The 12,907-nt window shown below is 37.8% G+C and overlaps 1 protein-coding gene across 1 annotated transcript in view; it reads right to left on the bottom strand.

The window, feature by feature from the left end:
* LOC124876153 (roundabout homolog 2-like) overlaps window positions 1–12,907 on the bottom strand; it is a 166,683-nt gene that overhangs the window by 72,302 nt on the left and 81,474 nt on the right. Inside the window, exons 3-6 of the mRNA XM_047378688.1 lie at window positions 7,539–7,696; window positions 7,215–7,335; window positions 6,938–7,076; window positions 1,168–1,304 (exon numbers count right to left, since the gene is read on the bottom strand). Of these exons, the coding sequence (XP_047234644.1) occupies window positions 1,168–1,304; window positions 6,938–7,076; window positions 7,215–7,335; window positions 7,539–7,696 (555 nt within the window). The remainder of the gene's footprint in view (window positions 1–1,167; window positions 1,305–6,937; window positions 7,077–7,214; window positions 7,336–7,538; window positions 7,697–12,907) is intronic.

The raw sequence follows: 12,907 nt of genomic DNA, 5'->3' as shown, positions 1-12,907 counted from the left end.
ATAGTGTGGGTGACATTAACACGCAACACAGAGAGAAGGAGAGCAGAGGAGCAGAACAGAGGGACAGGAAAAGAAAGAAATGAAAATCAGAAATGAATGAAATGGAGCTGGGTTTCCATCCATGAAGCTTAGGGACAAGAAGGGTAACTCTCAGTCACCAAAGCAGGGGATGGCATGGATCCTAACCCTCATATCGATACAGAAAACCATTGGCACAAAACCCCAAATTCAATCCAAAAAATACATTTAGGCAGGTGAAAGATCTGTTTGACAAACAGATATACAACATGTGATGCGGACCTAAAGAAGGAGAAGTTTTAAAACCAATTCATAAAATCAAACCAACTAAATAGAAATGATCAATAATTATAGTTGAGCTGGTATGGGATTGTCATGGTAAAAATACCATGGTTTCAATGTATCACTATATTCACAGAATAAAATGCTGTCTTCTGCTTAAATATATTTTAAATATTACAGTTATAATAATGTCCACAATAAAATGTATATATTTTTTGAAATGCAGAAGAAATGTAGCATAAACATCTTCTAAATTTGTTTTCAAGTTATTATTGCACCAAATAATTTCCATTCTACTTTTTATAGAGTAGACTGAATGATGAATAATTTAAGTTTTTAAACTATAAACTTTTACAGCCTTGATGTACCTTCATACTGGAAATCCCTGATACATTTTCAAATGAATTGTTGACATACAATCTATGATATACACTATGTATGATGATGTGCTGCAAAATTACAGGGATTTTCAAACTTAGAAGCCTTCCATGGAAATGACCTGGAATTAAATTAAAATAAATTAGAAATATTAGAAGTTGGCCCTTTTCTCAACATAATCTTAAAATATAAAAAAAGACATCCAAGTACACTTGAATCGATCTATGCTATTTCACTATTATAAGCACATAGAGGCACATTGCTTACTGCAAGGTTGTGGCAGACTAAGATGTTTTCTGACCCCTAAATTGAGGCAACATATTTTAAATCTAGAGCACAATAATATTGTACCTGCACATTTGACCCTATGAACTACATAAATTAAAGTTTTGATTATATAATTCAGTTAAATATAATTGAGATATGGTAATAATGTCTACAGAATGGTTATATGCTTTGCCACACGTGAGACCACTAGCAGTTACCCACCTCTGACGGTCAGGTAGGCAGAGGCCTCCGCTTTACCTACACGATTCTCTGCTATGCACGTGAACGTCCCTTGATCGCTGACTGATGCCTTTTTAATTCTCAGAAGGAAGTCCTCTCTTTCATATCTGATGTCATACCTGGAGAAATGGAGTTAGGAGAGAAACATTACAGGAGTAATACAAATGAAAGTTCAAAAGCATGTACTTGTATATGCAAATGAAAAACTTATTTCTGTGAAGTAAATAACCAAAACAAACTCTACAACTAAGTGATTGGTGTGTAAACATGTGTGTGTGATGTTTTGCATGGAAGCTTTAAAAAGGAAGTGTCATTTTTGATAGAATAACAACAGACTTTCTCAGGCAATAGCTATGGTGGGATGAAAGACGAGCAATTAAACTCAGAGATGAAGGCACATAAAAATGAAAGGAGCTTTCAGCTAGAACCCTGATTGTTCCACTATTTCAATATTCATAGACGCACAGCCCACACTGTGGTGTGAGTTGTTGTATAGTTCATAAGAGTGTGTGTGTCAGCGACAGAGAGAGAGAGCGATAGAGAGAGAGAGGAAAGGAAAGGACAAGAGAGGGAGAAATAGACAAACAGTCTGAGAGTAAGGGAGTGGCACAGTCTAGCAAACTGAATTTGATGATTGGGCCTAGCAGTAAAACATGACTAATTCATAGAGATGTTCCCTGCATCTGAGTGTATCCATCAGTGAAGCAAATGTAAGGCGGCGGCAGATCAGTGAGAGTGAGAGAACCATCTCAGCCAGCTGAGTTTAGATAAGTGCCTTGGAGGGTCTACAGTCGAAATGAGTAGAGCAAGAAGTTAGGTCTCCCTCTCTTGGGTCCCTTTTGGCATGATAAATCTTGTGAAATTGTCTAGCCAGCCATACTGATTCAAAGATGGAAGACAAGTCAGGCAGAGAAATGCTACGACGGGTGAGAAAAAGTCACATTCGAAAAAGATGTTGCAAAGGGTGTGAGCAGAATATCGATGGGGGGATAGGGGCGGGGGTGGTTGTGGAGGTCTTTCCAGAGTCTAGTGAGGACTCATTCACAACGAATCTCTGACCCAGATACTTATTTCCCAGGGGTCTGGTAGGTTTTGGAAAACAATGAAAGAAGTGAAAGGAGGGAAGTGAGGCAAAGTATTTTTAAAAGTAGGACATATTTTACAGTCAGTGGATTCTTAGATAGAAGGCACAACCTAGGTAGGTAGGCAGGTTGCAAGACAGAGCGTTGAGTAGCCATAAACATATCAGCCATAACATCACGACCAATAACTGGTCCAATGAAATACATTGGCCATCCTGTTACAATGACACCCCAGCAGCTGGTGGGAGCATGTGGCCATTCTGTTATTAAAGTTAATATTTGGAAAGTAGAATAAAAAAATTAAACGGCCGTGATGGTTTAAACCATAAACAGATTGTCTTAGGGGTGTAAAAAAAAAACTAAACAAACTTAAAATTATTAACACAGCACCAGAGCAACCAGCGCTATGCTTTGTGAAATGAACTATCATGTATTTGATGATAAATGCTTGCATTTCACTGAAGGTTAATAATGGGTCAGAAGGGATAGCCAGAAATTAATGTCTTAAAGATTTATTTGGTCCACAAAATCTGTATAATCTGATGGATTGTTTTTTTTTTTAGCATGATAGAGCACCTGCCATCAAATTAAATATATTTACAACATGTTTAATGGCCTTTAAACACACATCTTAATCCAGTTAAGCAAAAAAATAACAAATTAGAAAATGAAGTCAGCTTGTGTGTTTTAGCAGTAAGCATTCAGTGACTTACCAACAGCAGGCAATCATTAGAGGAATATCAATTTAGAGAATTTGTGAAATTCTCACTAATGAGTCAACATGGCTATGCTGAAAAGAGACCCACAAAAGAGCAATTTATAATGTATAAAACTACACCAATTTAAAACTTATAGCAGTTTGAGTTAATGCTTTATGTTTGACGATCCTCTCAAGAGAACAACACTTGTCCACCCACAGGTCCTTCTCAAAATATTAGCATATTGTGATAAAGTTCATTATTTTCCATAATGTCATGATGAAAATTTAACATTCATATATTTTAGATTCATTGCACCCTAACTGAAATATTTCAGGTCTTTTATTGTCTTAATACGGATGATTTTGGCATACAGCTCATGAAAACCCAAAGTTCCTATCTCACAAAATTAGCATATTTCATCCGACCAATAAAAGAAAAGTGTTTTTAATACAAAAAACGTCAACTTTCAAATAATCATGTACAGTTAGGCACTCAATACTTGGTCGGGAATCCTTTTGCAGAAATGACTGCTTCAATGCGGCGTGGCATGGAGGCAATCAGTCTGTGGCACTGCTGAGGTCTTATGGAGGCCCAGGATGCTTCGATAGCGGCCTTTAGCTCATCCAGAGTGTTGGGTCTTGAGTCTCTCAACGTTCTCTTCACAATATCCCACAGATTCTCTATGGGGTTCAGGTCAGGAGAGTTGGCAGGCCAATTGAGCACAGTGATACCATGGTCAGTAAACCATTTACCAGTGGTTTTGGCACTGTGAGCAGGTGCCAGGTCGTGCCGAAAAATTAAATCTTCATCTCCATAAAGCTTTTCAGCAGATGGAAGCATGAAGTGCTCCAAAATCTCCTGATAGCTAGCTGCATTGACCCTGCCCTTGATAAAACACAGTGGACCAACACCAGCAGCTGACACGGCACCCCAGACCATCACTGACTGTGGGTACTTGACACTGGACTTCTGGCATTTGGCATTTCCTTCTCCCCAGTCTTCCTCCAGACTCTGGCACCTTGATTTCCGAATGACATGCAGAATTTGCTTTCATCTGAAAAAAGTACTTTGGACCACTGAGCAACAGTCCAGTGCTGCCTCTCTGTAGCCCAGGTCAGGCGCTTCTGCTGCTGTTTCTGGTTCAAAAGTGGCTTGACCTGGGGAATGCGGCACCTGTAGCCCATTTCCTGCACACGCCTGTGCACGGTGGCTCGGTTTCTACTCCAGACTCAGTCCACTGCTTCCGCAGGTCCCCCAAGTTCTGGAATCGGCCCTTCTCCACAATCTTCCTCAGGGTCTGGTCACCTCTTCTCGTTGTGCAGCGTTTTCTGCCACACCTTTTCCTTCTCACAGACTTCCCACTGAGGTGCCTTGATACAGCACTCTGGGAACTGCCTATTCGTTCCGAAATTTCTTTCTGTGTCTTACCCTCTTGCTTGAGGGTGTCAATAGTGGCCTTCTGGACAGCAGTCAGGTCGGCAGTCTTACCCATGATTGGGGTTTTGAGTGATGAACCAGGCTGGGAGTTTTAAAGGCCTCAGGAATCCTTTGCAGGTGTTTAGAGTTAACTCGTTGATTCAGATGATCAGGTTCATAGCTCGTTTAGAGACCCTTTTAATGATATGCTAATTTTGTGAGATAGGAATTTTGGGTTTTCATGAGCTGTATGCCAAAATCATCCGTATTAAGACAATAAAAGACCTGAAATATTTCAGTTAGTGTGCAATGAATCTAAAATATATGAATGTTAAATTTTCATCATGACATTATGGAAAATAATTAACTTTATCACAATATGCTAATATTTTGAGAAGGACCTGTATTTGTCTAATACAAGTATATTTCCACAACAAATCCCCTGTGACTTGAGGTTAGGGGGTAGATATTAGGATATTTTACATCTCATTTAGATGAAAAGATGTTAAAGTAACCTACTGTACTGGTCAGTGGAAATATATTTTCATTGTATCATTCATTACAGGCTGTGGAGCAAATACTAATGTTATTTGTCTGAGAAAATAATACAGTGTAAAAAACTGTAATCCCAAAGTTACACGGTATAAATATATTGACTTATCTTTCAGTTGACGTGCTTGGAAAGCTTGGGCTTGAGTTGTTTTAGATGGTGGAAATTCAACCCTGAATGCACCCTGTTATTAGCTGCAGTTAGACCCTTTCCTGGTTCTCTAAACTGAGATCACTCTGACTCATACTGCTGGTTTGGGATTGCCGGCACTGGTTTTCAAATAACAAATGTTATCAAGCTGTAAAAATGTAAATAATGTATCTAACTACTGTAGTGCTGCTTACAGAAATATGAGATTGTGGCAGTAATGCACTAAGATGTTTGCCAATAACAACTGATCCTGCATTTGTTTCAGCCATCAATGATTTTTGTAAATGATCAAGTGAAAACTTTGGCCGCACGTGAGTTAAAGTTACAACATGTAACAGCCTTTCTAAATTAATATACAGTATTAAACTGGTTAAAAAAAAATGAAGGAAGTAGAACAAGCATGTGTTTATGCACCAGCAACCTTTGTTTTACATGATGATTTCAGTGACAAGATTAAAGGTTAACACATTTACACTGCAAGGATTCAATTGATCAGATGGAGATCCTACTTTAAAACAAAAATAGGTGAAGAATTAAGCGTATTTATCATAGCAATCCCTCTAATACTCAGAAACAAAAATCATGTATCTGTGTTGAAGTTGTTGCTGGAGTAACAAGACTTAGCAGTTAACTATTTTCAGTATTAGTAAGGTCAGAGGAAATGCTGAAGATGTAAGTGCGTAATTAAATGAAAACTATACTTCATGGAGGCATATGGGATCCTTATATGTCACCACTTTTAAACAGGGTGCAAGACTTCAGTAAATCTCAGGAAAAGCTGAAATAAGTACAGCAAAGTTACTCAGTTTTATGCTTTTGAGCTTGAAACATTTATCTGTCAAGGAACTTGTTGGACATGGACATGTTGGCAGCTGTCCCACAGCTGTACGTGACCAAGCTGGTTGCCCGTGTGAGGAGGAGGGACCAGGCTATTCTGGTTGTGCACTATTCTCTGACACATTTCTGAGCCCCCTCTTTGTTGAATCTGGTTTCCTAAAACCTCAGACTTCCAACACAATGAATGATAAAAAATAGGAGTCAATGACTGAATGTTTTTTGACACTGACTGAAAGGGTTTGGCAAGTTTCTTATGATCACAACTTACATAGTTCAAAGAATACAAGACTTATTTTCCATTTGTGTTTGCAGGATAGTTTGAGTGGGATAGGATTAATATGAACTGTAATAATACAAGAGGTGTTGATGGTTCAAACACACTCATAACTCCGGTTAAGTTGAAAAATCAATTTCTATCATTATTTCTTGGCAGAATTTGCTACTGATTTTCTAAAACCAGACAGATACTTTCTGATTGCAGCAAGGTACACACCTTAAATAATCAGTAATGTTTCGGAGAGAACTATTCTCAGCAGTGGGTAGTCATAATGTTATGGCTGGTCAATGCATTTAATGTTGACTTATCTGATAGATTAACCCCACAAAGTCCAGTATAGTTGAAATTATTAATATCCAATCCATCTAGAAGGGTGTTAAGTGCAGATTGTGGTAAATTCTGATGTCTGTTGTTTGTGTTCTTGCATTGGATTGCATCATGCTGTGCTGTAGAGGCCTCATGTGGTTAGGATTACGCAAGCATTCAAACATCACACCCTAGACATAGGTAGAGCAGTACTTTTCTACAACTTTCATGTGCAATTTCAGCAGAACAAGACATTTTTATTCTTTGCAGCTAATTCATATTTTTGGCATGCATTTTATAATCCTGAAGTTGAAGTATCATGCTTTAACTGTACTAACATGTAGTGTTTATCTATTATTTTTTTCATGGCAGCAGTACAGACAGTGACATGCATGCTTACTATGAACTACACACATTCACTCGCAGCCCTCACCTGCCACGAGGAACATCCACATCCTCCTTTTTCCAGCGTAGAGCAGGCGGTGGGTCACCATGGACCTGACATCTGAACTCTACACTCTCATCAACTAGAACCACCTGGTTCGCTGGACGTTGCAGAAATGCTGGTCTTTCTAAATGAGTTTTGCACACAGCATAAGTGTTAATTATGCCAAGGTGTTAAATATTGTTTCTGTTTTGAGAGCCAGTGATAATTCCTGCAGCATTTTCAATATTCTTTTAATATTGAAAAAATATTGGAATATTCCTACCAAATACTGAAAGTTGTGCCTTTTCACTTTCCCTTTCTCCAACCATGTTAGAGGCAACACACACATAGATCCCAGAATCACTCTTCCTAGTGTTTGAAATGGTCAACTTTCCTCCTCGAACCTGAAGAGGACAACGCAATGAGCTAGTTCAAAACAAATTCTGGTAAACTGCAACACATTGTTAGTATAAATGTAAGGTTAACATGGAATTATTCATTATAAAACAGAAAAGATAAATTTAATTGTCATATATTTTCTTATGATGCTTGCTACACAGAAAATATTATTTGTTATTACTTTATCCTATTCTGAAAAATAGCCCACCGTGATCCTGTCATCTTTGAGGTCCAGTCGGGTTTTATCTTTTCTCCAGAATATAGTTGGTTCAGGATGCCCACGTGGGGGCTGACACTCAAAGCTTGCAGTTTCCCCAACTGCCACCACCACATCCTGCGGGTTCTGACGAAAGTCGTCACGCAACACTAGGAACAAAAACACAAAAATACAAAATAACTTTAATGATGTGTCATTTGTTTTAATATTTGTATTTTCATAACTTTGGAAATCATAAAGTTACTTTTGAACTAAACTATTGTTTCTTTAGTAAATACTTCACAACTTTCTAAATAAAGGGCAAAAGAAAGGACAGGAACCTTAGTAATCTATCTGTCTTCACCACTACTATTTTCCCTCTCAGGTCATGAGTTTGAGAACTCTAAGTATGACAAAGTTTAAATACTGGTTACTCTGTTTGTAGATTTTATAGTGTGAAACATTCTTATGTAGAGTGTAAGGTAAGCTAAAAAAACAACAAAAAAAAAAGAAAAAAAAAATCATAGCAAAAACATACAATAAGAGGTAGATCACACATAAAACTTCTAAATTCATCTACATTAGTAGCAAGTGCACATAGTTTATATTAGACAGTGTAAACGAAAAAAAAAAAAACATAAGCTCTGAATGTTGTCATCTTGAACAATGTCAGCACTTGTTCATCTGCCCAATCCAAAATATTTCAGTCAATGACAAGTTTGATTGAATACATTTGCAGTGTCAACCTTAGAAACTTATGACTTCGCTTTACTAATCCAAGTGTAGAAAGTTACTTTATGTTTCTCTAAATCAGTAGTTCATCTGCTAATAGCAAAAAAGACAAGTCCTTTAGATTTTTCTTTATTACCGTCTGGTATTTTAAAGAGATTATGTCACACACCCACGTAAGGTTGCCACTGCCTATGGAAGAGAAAATGCCCTACAGTCTCACAGATCCTCTGCCATAATTAAAAGAGGGCATGAGGGCATTTCCACATATTGACCCTTTGTAATGTAGCGTCAGACCCATCTGGAGTGTTGTTTGCCAAAAAAACTGAATCTTAATCTCTCCTCCCACTATTTCAATAGCATAGGGAGACAAAATGCCATAAGAAAATGCCCGGCATCACCATGGATTTTTTTAGATATGTTGAAAAATTCCAACTCATGCACTGCAGCACTCATAGACCACGTGTGCTGCACCACTTGGATAGAATTTGCATGACTGCTAGTTAAATTGCAGGAAAACCCACTAAGAACATTACCTAAGCTCACACTACTCAATGTAGATACCTCCCTTACCTTGGCATGCTGGATGCTTGAAAGTGAAATTGATAGCATGACTTACTTTCTAATTAATTTGACATATAATTATCTGACCATATGGAAGCACCTTTAGAGCAGTTATATTTTATTCTTGGGTGGTCAGCTGACCCTTTAATTTGACTGGACAGAGAGAGGGAGGCAGAGGTAATGCCACAGCAAATGTAGTATATCCAGTTCAAATGCAGTAGAACACCTTTAATCTCAATACACACACGCATTATTCAGAAACAGGAGTGCAGCAAAAGCAACACGCATACTTATATATAGCAAGAACCAATGTCACAAAAAAATTCACCCCACTTCCTCATGTTTAGACCTGCATAACACCTGTTTTTCAATGCACCAGGATTTATGAGAAGATAGGGAACAGTGTGGCACAGTATTACTCTCAAGTGACAAAAGTACACACTCAGTTAAAGTCCCAGCAACACGAAGCAAACTTTGCATGTTTATATTTGTGACAGTAGGACAAAAAAATGCTTGTTCCTGGCATGCCTCATGTACAACTACTTGGCATGTGGATAGAGACTTGGTGACCCTGATGATGCCACTCCCTGCTGCAGTTGTTCAAGCCCCCAAAGTATCCTCCAAAGGGCATTGTGTCAAGATAGACATTGGTTCTTATCTAGCCTAGTGACAGGCTGCTAGGCTTGATGGCTATAGAGAAAAAAGGTCTCTATAGTATTTTTTATACATCCGGAGAACAGTAATTTCTGACTAACAAATTATTGAACTGATATGCCAACTTAAAATGAATCTTAAAAATATGTGAGTAAAAGTATAACTGAAAACAGTGCTTCTGTTGAAATTAATTCATATCATGCCAATAAGTGTGACTGTGACTTTGTAAAAAAAAAGAAAGGAATCATTCCATTGGCCGCCTCAGAGGATTAGGAAAAAAGAAAAAAACTGTTCTGGTTAAGAGTAGCATTGGATGATCATGTGAGGAGTATGAGTAAAAAACCTTGCATGTAATCTCTCCTTTGGTAAACATAAGCGGCTTGTGGTCAGTGAAAACATTTATGAGCTGAGCCACAGTCCAAGCCTTTGATGTTTTAAAATCTTATATGTCAGCATCAACAGTGGGGTATGAGAAGGTTCACTGTGGGCTACAAATTGAAGGCTGTCGAGAATAGAAATACAGCAAATTTCTCACTGAGATTGAAAGAAGTATTAGTTGTTCCATTAAAATCAGTAGTTTGGTTACATCTGTTTTTCAGATGAAACCTTGAAAAGAGAAAGCAGTTAGAAATGAGCCAGTCCTTTTGCAGCAGGCACAGCATCAGACCTTGCGCTCCTGAAAACACATTTGCAACACACTGTGTTGAAAAAAAATTACAAGTGACTAGGGATGTCAGCTGGATCATACAGGCCTTTATAAAGACTCATGAAATAGCAAGAGAACAGGTGCACGGCCTCGTTCAGAGGCAAGGGTGCACGCATTTCAAAATATCTCACTGATAGTAACACATTTCACAGACATGTTCCTGCACAGTTGTAGCAGCTGTTTTGAAAAACATATTGAAACTCCAGGATTGCTCTCTGTAAAGGTATCAGCACTATCTGTAAAGAGGCCAATGACTACATTATAAAGAAAAAAGATCCCAAAATCAAGCCTGCACTGGCTGAAATTTGACAGTATTCCATTTTTATCTGAGTTCATTAGAATTCCATTTCGAGCAGATTTATCATTCTCATGTCAACATTTCCATTTATCTAATAATATCTACATCTTATTTTCAGTACTCAAAGACATAATAAATGTATTGTCAAACAATTACAGCAAAAACCAAGAGTATGCATTCTGACCAAATGTATGAGGTAGTTAAAGTGAAGTTAAAATGCAAAAGCTTCAAAGCTCTATAATGCTGTCAGAACTGTTAAACAAATATCTGTTTAAAAGCCGCGGCTGCTTTGAGTAGCTACAGGAAAGACTGCACTGTACGGCATCATTGGGATTAGGTTTAAAAATAGAGATTGTAATTTGGATCCTGCAATGAGTTGTTACCTCTTTGCATTAATAGCTTATGACATGTTTTTTTTGTGAAAAGCCTTGCTGTAGGCCCATTTTAAATAATAAAGAGCAGTGTATGACAGCAGTCACAGCCACAAAAATAAAATATCAATGCTCTTTACCTTTCCTCGTCAAAGAGCTATCAACTTGTGCATAAAAAAATAGCTTCAGACTGTCATTTCCACTTTAGTGTATGAGGAATTAATGAAAACTGGAGAGATTAATTATATCTCACTGTAGGTGATAGTTTGTAAAACTCAGAGCAGCATAAACTTGCAAGGTGCTCAGTCTGCTTTTCATCCTCATTACTGCCATAAGCTGTTCTGCTGATATACTGTAGCATAAATTCCATGTCCCAGAGGACACCTCTAGTGAAAAGGAAATCAGGAAGCAGCCAGTGGCCCTTTGGCCCAACTGTCAATCACAGCCTGCAGTAAATGAGTCTCTGTTGCAATACTACTTTGGCAAAGACATATGCCTGGTTGGCTGTCATGTTGTACTATACGCTTAGTGACCCATTCCATGCAGGCAATGCTACACTCATCCAGACACACAACAACATTCCCTGTTCCTGTGTTGACAATACGTCAGTAAATCCTGTCCCTGGAGGCTTTAAAACTCAGATGTAAACAGGGGAAACTTGAAAACTAGATAATTGGGCAAAATAATTGTAAAAACAAAGGCAGAGAAGTTACTGAAAACTAAAACAAATTGTCATTTGAACAATTCTGACAAGTACAGAGAGAGAGAGATCCCCCTTGAGCTTTTTAACATTGACTTTAATGTAATTTAACTGAATTCTATGTGATAGACCTACACAATGTTGTGTATAATTTTGAAGTTGAAGGGGAATTAAACATGTTTATCAACAATTTTGACAATCTAAAAAATGTGGTGTGCGCTTATAATCAACATCCACAAGTAAATACTAACACTACCGCTACATGTCTTTTGGGATATCTAGAGAATTGTTGCCCGTTCTTCATGTATTTTAACATCTTCCATAGGTCATAAGATCTTTCCATAGGTTCTTAATTAAATTTAGGTTATTTAGCAGTATCAGGATAAAGAGGACTAAATAAATGTATAAAAAAACCATGTATAATTTTCCTTCCATGTTATAATTATCTATTTTGTGATAGTCTAGCGCATAAAATCTTCTCAAAATACATTAAGGTATGTGGCTGTAACAAAATGACAAAACATGGAAGGGTCCTGCGTGTATGTGCCTGTTAATATACTGGCCAGATCTTTCAAATGTGCAGTTAAATCAAAATATTTCTGAAATTCTCATATTGTTTGATAAATTCTGTTCATGCAAATGGTTTGAGATATTACCAGCTTTCACAATAACCTGAAATTACTCAAACATTCAGGGTTTTATTTTTTCAATCAATGATTTGGTTGCTTTATCATGGAGTATGTCGAATCATGTCTGCGTAAATTGGAAGTGAATTACTTGTTGCATGCAATTTCTTGTTAATAGGCTGCTGTAGATTTAAAAGGCTGTGAAAGCATGGTCAAATACATCAGCGCTGTTGGTAGTCTGGCTGTGATTTATTCAGTCCTGACAGAATGTATAAATGGCAACCATCCCACTGCCTTCCACACTGCTGTGAGTGTTCCCCTATCCTTCCTGATCTCTCTAAGCGGCCTATGCAGCGTTCTGTGGGTGGTACATATGATGGCATGTGAGACATGGGGTGGAGGTGGCGGTGTTCTAATCTGTTTTTCTCAAATGAGGAATCCCCGCAGAGGTAGCATTAATGTGTAGTCTGTTGTCTGGTGGTAATTATTTCGGATACTGTGCCTGCCACCGCTGCCTAATGCTGTTTGATTGAGTACTGCTCAATTATTCAAACAAGGCATTCAGGGGTCTCACCCGTTTGTCAGGTACATTTATCGAATCAGAAGGAGAATAATTTGTAAATGGGCTTCATTTCATGGAACAATAGGTGGTAAAAATATATGACAAGGTGGAAGTATGTGAAAACAAATAACAAATAACAGCCTTTTTACTCGAGTACAGAAGATGATGCTT

This window comes from Girardinichthys multiradiatus, chromosome 11 (genome assembly GCF_021462225.1).
Source record: "Girardinichthys multiradiatus isolate DD_20200921_A chromosome 11, DD_fGirMul_XY1, whole genome shotgun sequence".
NCBI classification, from domain to species: domain Eukaryota; kingdom Metazoa; phylum Chordata; class Actinopteri; order Cyprinodontiformes; family Goodeidae; genus Girardinichthys; species Girardinichthys multiradiatus.
Note: the sequence above shows the minus strand (reverse complement) of the source record. Positions and strands in the feature narration are given on the sequence as shown.